The sequence below is a fragment of the Leucoraja erinacea genome, chromosome 11 (genome assembly GCF_028641065.1).
Source record: "Leucoraja erinacea ecotype New England chromosome 11, Leri_hhj_1, whole genome shotgun sequence".
NCBI classification, from domain to species: Eukaryota; Metazoa; Chordata; class Chondrichthyes; order Rajiformes; family Rajidae; genus Leucoraja; species Leucoraja erinaceus.
Window position 1 is genome coordinate 21,134,452 of NC_073387.1, and position 13,260 is coordinate 21,147,711.

General features: G+C 39.5%; 1 protein-coding gene across 17 annotated transcripts in view; it reads right to left on the reverse strand.

Moving 5' to 3' along the window:
* The window catches only part of LOC129701511 (protocadherin beta-15-like), a 215,564-nt gene that overhangs the window by 45,297 nt on the left and 157,007 nt on the right, over window positions 1-13,260 (reverse strand). For all 17 annotated transcript variants that reach the window (XM_055642755.1, XM_055642744.1, XM_055642751.1 and 14 more), the window contains exon 2: window positions 5,031-5,089. In XM_055642755.1, coding sequence (XP_055498730.1) covers window positions 5,031-5,089 — 59 coding nt within the window. The remainder of the gene's footprint in view (window positions 1-5,030; window positions 5,090-13,260) is intronic.

Sequence of the window (13,260 nt, forward strand, 5' to 3'; positions counted from 1 at the left end):
CCTGACTGCAAGTGCTGCTTGGATAGAGTTGGTACGTTCTCCCTGTTACCATGCGGGGTTTCTCTGGGTGCTCAGGATTTCTCCCACATTCCAAAGAGGTTATATTCCAAAGAGGTTATATCCTGTATAGGATATAACTAGTGTATGGGTGATTGCTGGTCGGTGCAGACTCAGTGAGCTGAAGGGCCTGTTTATATGCTGCATCTCTAAACTAAACCTACAGAATTAGCTATTCAAACTGAGATCAGTATGAACATATATACCAAATAGTTAGTCCCCCTCCCCCACTACCAATTATCGTAGTCCCCCACACCCCATAATGTTTATGGGGGTAGTATTGGTTTAATTTAGTTTTAGCCTAGAGATTTAGCCTAGAGAAACAGGCCCTTCGGCCCACTGTGTCCACACCAATCTTTGTAAACCTGTTCACTAGTTCTATGTCTGACAGTTTTTACAGAAGCGAATTAACCTAAAACCCCGCAGAACTTCGGGATGTGGGAGGAAACCGGAGCACCCAGAGGAAACCCACACGGTTGCAGGGAAAATGTCCAAACTCTGCACAGACAGCATCTGTAGTCGGGATCTAACCCGAGTGAGGCAGCAACTCTACCGCTGCATTGATGTACTGCCCTAAAGCAGAACAATAGGAACAGCCTGTGACAAAAAAAAAAATATTGGATGCAAGCAAAAATTAACTCAAGTTTATTTGTAAATGAGATAATGGAAAATGTTATTTTACAACGCATAAAAAGAAACCTAATTGTACTTGTCAGTTCGTTACTGTTGGGGACACTTTGCTTGGTGTTATATTTTGCAGCTTTTTTTAGAATGAAAATTGAAGATATTAAGAATGACAAAAAAAAATTAGTTTTGTGTAATTGTGTACACTATTTCAGAAAGCAAATAGTTTGTATACTATATTTTTTTTTATCCATTCACAAGTTTTCAGTGTGGATGTAATTACTAACATGTATTGCCAATCGTGCTACACTATTTCAGAAAGCAAATAGTTTGGTTTAGTTCAGTTTATTGTCACATGTATCGAGGTACAGTGAAAAGCTTTTGTTGGGTGCTAACCAGTCAGTGGAAAGACTATACATGATTACAAGGCATTCACAGTGTACAGATACATGATAAAGGGAAAAATATTTAGTGCAAGATAAAGTCCAGTAAAGTCTGATTAAAGATAGACTAAGGGTCTCCAGTGAGATAGGTAGTAGATCAGCACCACTCTCCTGTTGTTGATAGGATGATAATTCGAGTTTCACTGTACCTTAAGTGGTACATGTCACAATAAACTGACATTTGAATCTTTGATTCAGTTGCCTGATAACAGCAGGAAAGATATTGTCCCTGAATCTGTTGTGTGCATTTTGACACTTCTGTACAATAGACAATAGACAATAGGTGCAGGAGTAGGTCATTCGGCCCTTCGAGCCAGCACCGCCATTCAATGTGATCATGGCTGATCATCCCTAATCAGTACCCCGTTCCTGCCATCTCCCCATATCCCCTGACTCTGCTACCTTTAAGAGCCCTATCTAGTTCTCTCTCGAAAGTATCCAGAGAACCGGCCTCCACCGCCCTCGGAGGCAGAGAATTCCACAGACTAACAACTCTCTGTGAGAAAAAGTGTTTCCTCATCTCCGTTCTAAATGGCTTACCCCTTATTCTTAAACGGTGGCCCCTGGTTCTGGACTCCCCCAACATTGGGAATGTGTTTCCTGCCTCTAGCGTGTCCAAACCCTTAACAATCTTATATGTTTCAATAAGATCCCCTCCCATCCTTCTAAACTCCAGCGTGTACAAGCCCAGCCGTTCCATTCTCTCAGCATATGACAATCCTGCCATCCCTGATTGGGGAGGGGAGAAGAGGGAGTGACCGGGGTGAGACTCGCCCTTGATTATGCTGGTGGCATTGCCAAGGCAGCGTGAAGTGTAAATTGAGTCAATGGAAGGGAGATTTGCTTGTGTGATGGTAGAGCTGTGTTGAAACTCACGCAGTCATAGGATAAACATGTAACCCAGGGTAAACAAGGATCGGATTTTGGACTTTGGAAGGGGAAGGATGAGGACCCACAATCCTGTTTATATCAATGGGACGATGGTGGAGAGGGTCAAAAACCTCAAATTCTTGGGCGTGCGTATTGCCAAAGATCTTTCATGGTCCCAGCACACTGATGCAATTAAAAGAAGACACATTTGCGCCTCTACTTCCTGTGAAGATTACGGACATTCAGTATGTCAAAGATCATTCTCTTGAACTTCTACAGGTGCACAGTAGAGAGCATACTGACTGGTTACATCGAGGCCTGGTTTGGCAACTTGAACGTCCAGGAGCGGAAAATACGGCAAAAAGTTGTGTCCACTGCCCAGTCCATCACCTGCTCTGACCTTCCCACCATCAAAGGGATCTATCGGTTGCTGCCTCAAAAAGGCAGCCAACATCATCAAAGACACACACCATCCTGGCCACACACTCATTTCACCATTGCCATCGGGAAGAAGGTACAGGAGCCTGAAAACTGTAACGTCCAGGTTCAGGAACAGCTTCTTCCCGACAATCATCAGGCTATTAAACACGACAACAAATAAGCTCTGAAATACAACAGACTATTATTATTATTGCACTATATTTGTTTATTTATTGAGTATGCATGCATGTTTATATATACACAAACTGAACGTTTTTCCTCCCGTCATGTACTATGTTTACATAATCTGTTGTGCTGCAGCAAGCAAGAATTTCATTGTCCTATCTGGGACCCATGATAATAAAACACTCTTGACTCTCTCTAAACTCCACACAGACAGCACCCGAAGTCAGGATAAAATCTGGTCTCTGGCACTGTGAGGCAGCGCTCTACCAGATGCGCCACTCTGCTGTGCTACAAATGTGCTGCAGCCTCACATTTTCAGTGTGGTGTTTCCGACACATCCTCTTTAACATCTCAATCATTTAACAAGTTCTTTGTTTGTGCGAACTCTCTCCTTTCTTAATTGTTTTTATCTCCAACTAAGATGTGTCAAATCCTTCAGAATTGATGTGTAATATCTCTGTGCTCTTTATTACTTTTAAAAACAGACAACATATCTTCCCTTGTACATCACTTCAGTACTTAATATTTCAGATAATAGGCTGATAACTAAACAGAGATTATTCCTTCTCAACTAACCTGACTGGCACCATTTTGCAGGCCGCACTAGTTACTTGACAATAAATTCACAGGCCATTGACAATCAAATGAAATTATAGATACTCCCCGACTTATGGAATAAGCGATTTACGTAAACTTGCACTTACAAGTTCACAGTTATAGGAGTAGAATTAGTCCATTCGGCCCATCCAGTGCACTCCGCCATTCAATCATGGCTGATCTCTGCCTCCTAATCCCATTTTTGTGCCTTCTCCCCATAACCCTTGACACCCGTTCTAATCAAGAATTTTCAATGTCTGCCTTAAAAATATACACTGACTTGGCCTCCACAGCCCTCTGTGGCAATGAGTTCCACAGATTAACTACTCTCTGACTGAAGAGGTTCCTCCTCACCTCCTTTCTAAATGAGCGCCCTTTCATTTTGAGGCTATGACCTCTGGTCCTAGACTCCCCCACTGGTGGAAACATCCTTTCCACATCCACAGTAGAGTCCCACCTCAACCTTCTAAGCTGCAGCGAGTAGAGGCTCATATGCTAACTCACTCATTCTTGGAATCATTCTTGTACAAGCATTACGTAAAGCATTATTTAAGCCCACTGAAACCCATGTGGTCTCTGAGTCAGAGCTCCCCCATGGTCTCTGTGTCAGAGCTGTGCTGTGATCTCTGCGTTGGAACTCACCGTGGTCTCCGCGTCAGAGCCCCCACGCGGTCTTCATGTCAAATTTATCTATGCGCAGTAAGACTTCCATTTCTGACTTATGTAACATCCGACTTACGCAAGGGTCCACAGGACATAATCTTCAGGCATGTCAGGGAGCATCTATAATTTAACTCAATGTTGTACCTTAGTGATTTAAATTTAATTCATTTAGTAGTCACTGTAATACAAATTAGCATGGGTGATGATATCCCTCAACCATCTGAATCTTCCTTAAAATACAGGTAGTTCATCAATAATTTTTGCAGAAGGAAATCTGACATCCTTAACGAGGCTGCCTGATGTGCCCTGTAATTGTTTCCAGATGCACTGCAATGCTTTTTACTTTAAATGTCCTTAGAAATCGCGTGGCAAGCACTTAACTCAAGAGTAATTAGCAATGTGTGAATCATGCTTACTTTTCCAGCAATGAACGTATCCTGCAGATGAATTAAATAACTTGCTGACTGATGTCAGAGTGAGCATAAGCTCTTAATATTTTATGAATGCAACCGAAATTTGAAAAGATCAACAAGAGTTGAATGAAATACTAGGCAGCACAGTGGCACAGTGGTCGGGTTGCTGCCTCACAGCGCGAGAGACACAAGTTAGATCCTGACTATGGGTGCTGTCAGTACAGAGTTTGTGCTTTCTCCCCGTGACCGCCTGGGTTGCCCCCGGGTTCTCCGGTTTCCCCCCACATTCAAAAGACATACAGGTTTGTAGATTAATTGGCTTTGGTAATAGATTGTAAATTGTCCCTAGTGTGTAGGATAGTGCTAAAGTACAGTGATTGCTGGCTGATGCCTGTTTCCACGCTGTTTCTCCAGACTAAAAAAAACTAAAAACCTCAAACACGACCTCATGGAATATTTAATAGGGCCATTATCATTATACGTTTCCAGCAATAATAACAAGCATGATGTTTGGAAAGGAACATAAGCGGCTGGATACACAAGAGACTGCAGATGTTGTAAACTTGAGGAATAAACAAACTGCTGGAGGAACTCGGTGGGTCAGGCAGCATCTGTGGAAGGAAATTGGCCAGGAGCATTTCAGTTTGAGTAAAGTCCCTGAACCAAAACATTGTCTGCCCGTTTCCTTCCCCCTGAGTTCCTCAAAAGGTTTGCACAAGGCTTACAACACAGAATCAAATAAAATAATAAATGATACCTGTTTAGTTCTGCTCTGTGAGCCTGTGAGAAATGCCAGTCAGCGTTTGGTTGTTTCACCTGCAAAAAAAGAAGGTACCGGTTAAAGTACATCATAGTATATTTTAACTTTAACTGTAATATACCTAGCAATTTGACTGCATTGAAAAACCTTCCCAGAATGCGAATCCAAGAACTATTTTTTTTCTTGTAATAGTTCATGGATGTTTATCCGAAAATAAATTCTGAAAATACACCTTTTGAAATGTACAAAGAAGCAAAAAAGACAATGTCATTTGGCTGACCATTTCATGGCAACGACTGCCTTTCATAAGCAGATATGTTTCTCAAGATTTTTACCCAGCACGACATGTCGAGGTCAATCATCAATATTTCTCGCCTCAAATTTTTGACCCATGCATGTTCAGAGATGCTGCCTGACCTGCTGAGTTACTCCAGCACTTTGCTCCCTTTTAAAAATAAACTAGCATCTTCAGTTCCTTGTTTCTACTTCTGTCAAACATTTCATACTCCTTGTAAAGCAGCTGCATGGATCTCCTTTACCAAATCTGTTTTATATTTCTTCTTTACCAGTCAGAATCAGAGTCATTCTGCCTCTGAGAATCATTCCAAGGACAACAAACTTCACCAAGCGACTGAAATAAAACTGCAGATACTGGTGTATACCAAAAATAGACACAAAGTCCTGTAGTAACTCGGCAGGTAAGGATGGGCGATATTTCAGGTCAGGAACCTTCTTCAGACTGATTGTAGGGGGGGGGCCTCCATTAAAGGACGGTTAAAACCCTTCCTCCATTAAAAGTTGGTTAACAGGTACCACAGTTCGTAATGTCTCTCTCTCTTGGGCTCACACCGCACCTAGCCAACAATCAGCTTACCAGGGAACCACCCTGCCTGATGTCATCTGTTGCCAGACCTGATTTGTCCTGATTTGTCCTGATTTTTTCTTGCTTCCAATTCCTCCCCCCAATAATCAGTCTGAATAAGGGTCACGACCCGAAACATCACCTATTCATTTTCTCCTGACCTGCTGAGTTAGTCCAGCATTTTGTATCTAGTGTCAAGTGGATGAGCTGGGGATGTGAATGGTGGTCTGCCTGCAACAGAGCTAAAGGGGAGATCGAACAAAAACATTTTAAATTAAGGAAGGCATCGATAGAGTAGATAGAGGAAACAATTGCTCTCATTGGCAAAAGGCGCAAGAACCAGATGACATTGAATGAATATGATTGATAAAAGATCGAATTATTAGGAGAGAATATTTGAGGTAATGAGTGGTTTGGATCTGTAAATGCTTTTCTGGAGGAGGAGCAGGACTCAAGCAAAGCATTCAGAAGACAGCTGAATCAGTCCATTAATGGAAAGGATTTACAAGTTTAGCAGCAAAGGCTAAGGGAAGTGGATTAGCTAGATTCTTCCTGCAGTGAGCAGGCATGTATTTGGTGGGTCAAATGGCCTTGTTCCCTGCTGTAGCCTCATGTGATTCTGTCGTGCAATGTAGCATCACATACTGCAATGGTGCTATTCATGTGTTATAGAAATTTAGTATATTTACTTCATGCTTGTATGCCATATTTTAATAATTCTTTAAGTACAAATTTTTAATATTGGATAGGCTATCTACCTAATGGATTTGAGGGGGGATGATGATTATTTTAGAGCAAAATTCTGTTGTAAATAACATGTGTATCAAGTTGTCTTAGAGTCGTAGAGTTATGCAGCTTGGAAACAGGCTTTCGTGCACATTTTTGTTTTACAGAACAATAAAAATAGAACCAGATCAGATTCACATGTTTTATGTTTCCAGTTATAGCCAGATGCTTTTTGAAAAGCCTTACTTATTTCAGAAAAAAAATTAGGCAGTTAGGTTTGCTGCCTAAAGAGGTGGGTGAGATATACATTGACCAAAAGCTGCTTCCACAACTAAATGGATCATAATGACAATAATAATAAATAACGTAGTTGAGAATTATTTTATAGCAGAATTCTTGTATTCATTTGTCATTCTTGCTTATGAAACAAAAAGTGTAAAAAGAGTGAAGGGAAACATCAGCTGTAGATGGGAGTTAAATCAGAATTTTTTAATGGGATACAGCAATTAAGGCAGAGGATATATTTTCCTGATTTATGCTACACTTCACTAGAAGCACTTAAACCAAAGCTAATTTCTGTAAAGATTTTGTAGATTGTTGGCGAACAAATTAAAGATTTGGAGAGCAGTCGGTTGAACTGGCACTATTCATACCCAGTTAAAGGGAATTGCAGGGTAATAATTAAAATCAATAGCTTACAGGGTAAGAGGGGAGGTGATCAGCAGCTAATTGACATTTGCACACCACATTGTACAAGACATTCCCGCCTTCAGCCTGATGCATTGAACGAGAGAGGAAGTCATTCTTTCAATATGCGCTGAGATTTTAGAATCAAGAAACTGCAGATACGGCTTACACAAAAGGACAGACAGAGAGTGCTGGCGTAACTCAGTGGTCAGGCAGCATCTTTCAAAAATATGAATAGATGACGTTTCGGGTAAGGCCACTTCTTCATTCTGATTCAGATTTGAATTCCAGTTGTAAAATCTACAGCTTTAGGGGCCTGTCCTCACTTGGGCGTCATTTGCGCATAATTTACGTGACATCATTTATGCATCATGACACACGTGGTGCGCGCATGGTGTGCATTACGCATGCGTGGTGACCCAGGATTTTGGGATGTACAAAATCTTCGTGCACCATCTGCGTGACGCGCAAATGACGCTCAAGTGGGACAGGCCCTTTAGTTACTGCTTGTGATCTATTCTCCATCAGGCTTTAGTGCAACAACAACATATCCCAGTGCAGTTAATGCATAAAGGGAAAAAGATTCAAAGGCAGTAAGGTATCCATGTCCATCAATCTAAAAGTATGCAGAACTACTGAAAATTATAAAAAGACAAAATTATAAAAATACAAAGGAAACTGAGGTCTTGATATCTGGATGACTAGTAGTATGGTAAAGATAGACACAAAGATAACCTTTTCAGGTTGGGACATATCACCATCCCCGACCCGAAACATCACCCATCCTTTTTCTCCAGAGATGCTGCCTTACCAGCTGAGTTACTCCAGCAGTTTTTGTCTATCTTTGGTGTAAACCAGCATCTGCAGTCCTATGATTCTACTGTTAAGATAAATACGGTTATGTTCCCACTTATACCAAGCATAGGTAAGGCCACACCTGCAGTAATATGCGCAGTTTCCTGGCATCACATCTTTGGAAGGATAAATTATTGTTTAAGAGAGAATAATGTAAATCCTTCAGGATGATGCTTGAACTTCCTGGAGTTCAATTAAAAAGAAAATAATCATTAAGAAGGAATCTATTGATTATTTTCTTTTTAATTGAACTCCAGGAAGTTCAAGCATCACCCTGAAAGATTTACATTATTCTCCCTTAAACAATAATTTATCCTTCCAAAGAAATTGATTGAAATTGACTGAAAGATACAGAATGCAAACAGGCTGACCCGGTCACCCTAGTTCTATGTTCCCACAATTGCATCCATTCCTTGCACACTAGGGGCAATTTTACAGAGGTCAATTAACCTACAAACCTACATGTCTTGGGGATGTGGGAGGAAACTGGAGGACCTGAAGGAAACCCATGTGGTCGCAGGGAGAACGTGCATGCTCCACAGACAGCACTTGGTGTCAGTATCCAACTTTGGCACTGTGAGGCAACAGCTCTAACAGCAGTGTCACCGTGCTTCCCCTGTTAATAAGTTAATGGGTATTTGATTAAAGTTATAAGAAACTAATAAGGTAGAGAAAATATAATCAAAACATATGCAGGAGTTTAAAAATGAATTTAGAAAATACTGCTACAGATTAAAGTTGAAGGAAATTTGGAACACTTATTATGTATGATTGCATTGAATGACAGACAAGACTTAGACTTGCTTCCCATATTCCATATATTCTAGAATAGAATAGCTGATCTATGTAATGCAAAGTGGATGATGTCTTGAGATTGTACCAGACATTCTGTTTTTATTATAAAAGATCAAACTGTAATGCCAAGACCATGCTAGGTATGCTAAAACTGTTCTTAAATGATATGGTGCAATCTTCAAGCACTAATAATCACCTAATAAAAGTTTAGATATAATGTTTGCTTATGCACTTTGGTACTTCTTGAAAGCATTTTCACAGAATTTAACCTCAAAGTTGTTTCAAATCATCAAGCTCAAACCTAAGGATTTAGCTGCAAAATCATTGAATTATTCAATACAATTACTCACTACAGCACAGAGAACCCATTCACTTCATGGACTAAACAGTGTAAATATATGACATCATGCTGCAGAGAAGCATTGGTGTTCAAAGTAAACATAGAAACATAGAAAATAGGTGCAGGAGTAGGCCATTCGGCCCTTCGAGCCTGCACCGCCATTCAATATGATCATGGCTGATCATCCAACTCAGTATCCCGTACCTGTTTTCTCTCCATACCCCCTGATCCCTTTAGCCACGAGGGCCACAAAGAAATACAATTCATTATTAAAATATTGTGAAACAATCTACCAGCTCTAATTTGATTTTTTTTCAATTGAGAATTTAATTCACAGCTCAGAAATGTGGAGTCATTAATTCATGCTGAGAAATTATTTCACAATTCAAACAAGGTCATGGGAAAATATATATTTTCCTATTTCCCATTGACCTTGCTGATATGACAAAGCAATATTCAATTCAATGGTTTTTGTACGTCTTATTGATCTTATTGATCTCTGAAATAAACAAACCAATGGTTGAAATGTGTTGTCCAATCAAAGAATATTGATAATATTATGAGAATACAAATTAAAGTGCCATCTTTCTGATGCTATTAATTAATGGTAGGGTATTATCAATGACATTGCCTATTCTTATAATAACACAAAAAGGATCCAATACCAATTTGGCTGAATGTTTTTAAAATGTGCTTCTAAATTAACTGCTGATAAAAATCTGCTGAGTGAACACTCAAAATTTGCATGGGAGATTCTCCTTTCATTCATTGCACTAGTGAGCAAGATTCAAATGTGACTCCTGCTCTGCATTGCACATTTGCTTTTGTGCAAATCAATGTGGTTTATAGTACACAAGAAACCGTAGAATCTGGAAACTTGGAGAAAACACTAAGTCCTGGGGACATCGGCGTGTCTGGAGGGAATTAACAGGATTTTGTTTTGGGTCAGGTCCCTCCTTCAGTCTGGAGGCTGAAGATGGTCCCCAACCCAATATGTTACCTGTCCATTCCCTCCACAGATGTTACATGACCCTCTCTGATATCCTCCAGCACCTTGTGGTTTATAGAATATGTAACGTGGTTCTTTGGGGCTAACCCTCACATACTCTTGAGTTTGTAATAATAACATTTTAACTAATAATTGATCTGGAAAGTGATGGGGGGTTTTTTATGTTTCATAATTGATGTTTAACTAACAGGAGAGATATTCCTCTCTTAACTCTAAAGGTTATCTTGGGTTGGTTTGTGTTGAAGCAAGCACTAATTGTAGATTTATAAATTCACTCAAATAAAATGCTGCAGAACCACATGTAAAATCTGAGGTCCTCTGAATTCTCAGAATAGGTAATTGTTTTAGATTTGTGACTACAGAGTAAATATCCTTACTTTAACCAGCATAAAAAATATCCAATATATTTAAATCAGCAGAAACGTGTATAATATTGACATTGTGACATGACTTTCAGTATAAAACCTGTGCCTCTCTGAATAACTGAGAACAATCAGTTTGTAAGGTCACCTATGATAGAATGAACAACAATTCTCAGCCTTCAGGGTGGCACACTGGTGCAGTAGTAGAGCTAGAGCTACTGCCTTACGGTGCCAGAGTCTCGTTGGATCCTGACTACAGGTGCTGTCTATACAGAGTTTGTATGTTCTCACTGTGACTGCGTGGGTTTCCTCCAGGTGCTCCAGTTTCCTCCCACATCCCAAAGACGTACAGGTTTGCAGGTTAATTGGCTTTCATTTAAAAAAATTGTAAATTGTCCCTTGTGTGTAGGATAATGCTAGTGTGAAAATACTAGGGGGATAATCGCTGGGCGTCCCGGGCTCAGTTGGCCAATGACCCTGTTTCTGTGCTGTATTTCCAAAGTCTAAAGTCTTCAATGCAGGCCAAAGTCAAGAGTCTTCAGGAGAGGCTAAGTATTCCTTGCAACTTATGGCAAAGATATTTCAGGCTAGCAGCTACATATTGCCTGTCAAATTTATTCACTCGTGCTATTTTAATACCATTTTCTAACCTGATTAAATGTGTCCCAAAAATGTTTTAAATGAACTAGTTGTGCAGCTTTGTTTTGCACCAGATAACAAAATGGAATAAATCAATGCTCCACCAAACAGTATCTTCTAACGATACAACTGCCTCTGTGAATGTATGAAGTGCAATTAGGAAAAAGAGGCAGAATGAAACATCCTGAAATGGAGTGGTTTCCCTGTACATATACACTGCAATCGAACTTTGAATATACCAATTCTTTATACCACACAATCATTTTGAATGAATAAATCTAAATAAACAGAAGGCTGGGTATGCGTTTCTAGCACATGACTTGTGGGGCAGTAGGAATATGTAAAATTACTGTCACTCTCTAATTCAAAAGGGGTAGAGTATGTATTTGGCAAAAAAGTATTGAAGCATAGAAAAGCTTACATTATTCCTGAGCATGTTGATGTAATATAAAAAAGACTTAAATTTTGTAAGTTCCATACGCATCAGTGTTTTTCAGAAGGCTGGTAACATTGTTGGGATGAGTAATCTATATTTTTTCATTTGATACTCTGTAGTAAATGGTTTTGTAGTTCAAAATCCATTTAGTGGCTGCTTTATGAAAGATCAGTTCAAATTACAAGAGGGATAGAATCACATTTTATTATTTTTTGCTGTTAGGATGGTGTTCAATTATCCACTTGGACCATTCTTCAGAGAAGTGTGCACCTGATGTGACAGACTAGCATGTTCAGCCATTTCAAAGGTACTTCATCTTCTAAAAGACTCTGATACTTTATCACTTACATCCAAGACACCTTTTTCTGTTTGCATTACCCAGGGGATTTCAAGGTTGATTACTGGAACAAATAGAGATTTCATGCTGCTGCATGACTTTCTATCCTTTTTATTCAGAAACAAGCCTATATTGTCCAAATGAGTTGGCTAGGCAAATTCCTCAGTAAAGTTAGAGGTGCCCAGCCAACTCCAAGCTGCCATGTTTTCTAAAAGCCTTGAAGTTATAGTGTCATAGAATCATACAACATGGAAACATGCCCTTTGGCCCACCATATCCATGCTAATCACTTTGGCCGTTTACACAAAGCACATTGGCTCATTAGTTAAGTATCTTTTTGTGCCATATTTTCAAGTGTCTGACTGAATGTCTCTTAAACATAGTAATTATTTCTGATTCCATCACCTCCTCTGGCAGTACATTTGAAATACAGTATCAACCAGTCTCTCTATAAAAGTTTTTTTTCCCCAGATTCTTTTTAAAATCCTTTCTTTTGCAATGTTGTTTTTGGAAAAAAAAAGATTCTGGCAGTCTACCACATCTATGTTTCCTTTAATTATATATATCTCCATCAGGTTCCCCCTCAGCCTCCTTTATTCTAAGGGAAATAAGGTCTTCTTATCCATAACTCCCCATGACTAAAGTCTTCTAATCCAGGATACAACCTGGTGAATGTCTCAGGACTCTTTCCAGCACAGCCACCTCCATCCTATCATGTAGCATCAAGAGCTGCACACAATACTCCAAGTTACTTTTGTACCAAGGCAAATAAAAATATTCTGCCTTAGCACTGCTGTAATATATTTGTTTGAAGACAATCCCATATTCATCCAAATTTACTTTAGCTTAATTTGCTTAATTTGGCCAAACAATATCTCGAAACAGTTAACCTGTGGCACAATAGTTATAACGTAGGCTTTGACATCAAAATGTAAGTGCATACATTATAATAAGAGCAAAAATGCATGCAATGCTCACTCTCATGGTTTATATACAGTATGTGTTCTACCTGCTGTAGCTCCATAACTCCCTTCAACCCAACTCTCTTATTATTTCATGAAACTATTTTGTACTATGAATCAATCGATCAGCTATTTCTTAAAACCTGGATATACTATGCCTTAGTTGTCCAATACACCTTTATATAGATAAACACCAATCTTTGGCATTATTTGTAAT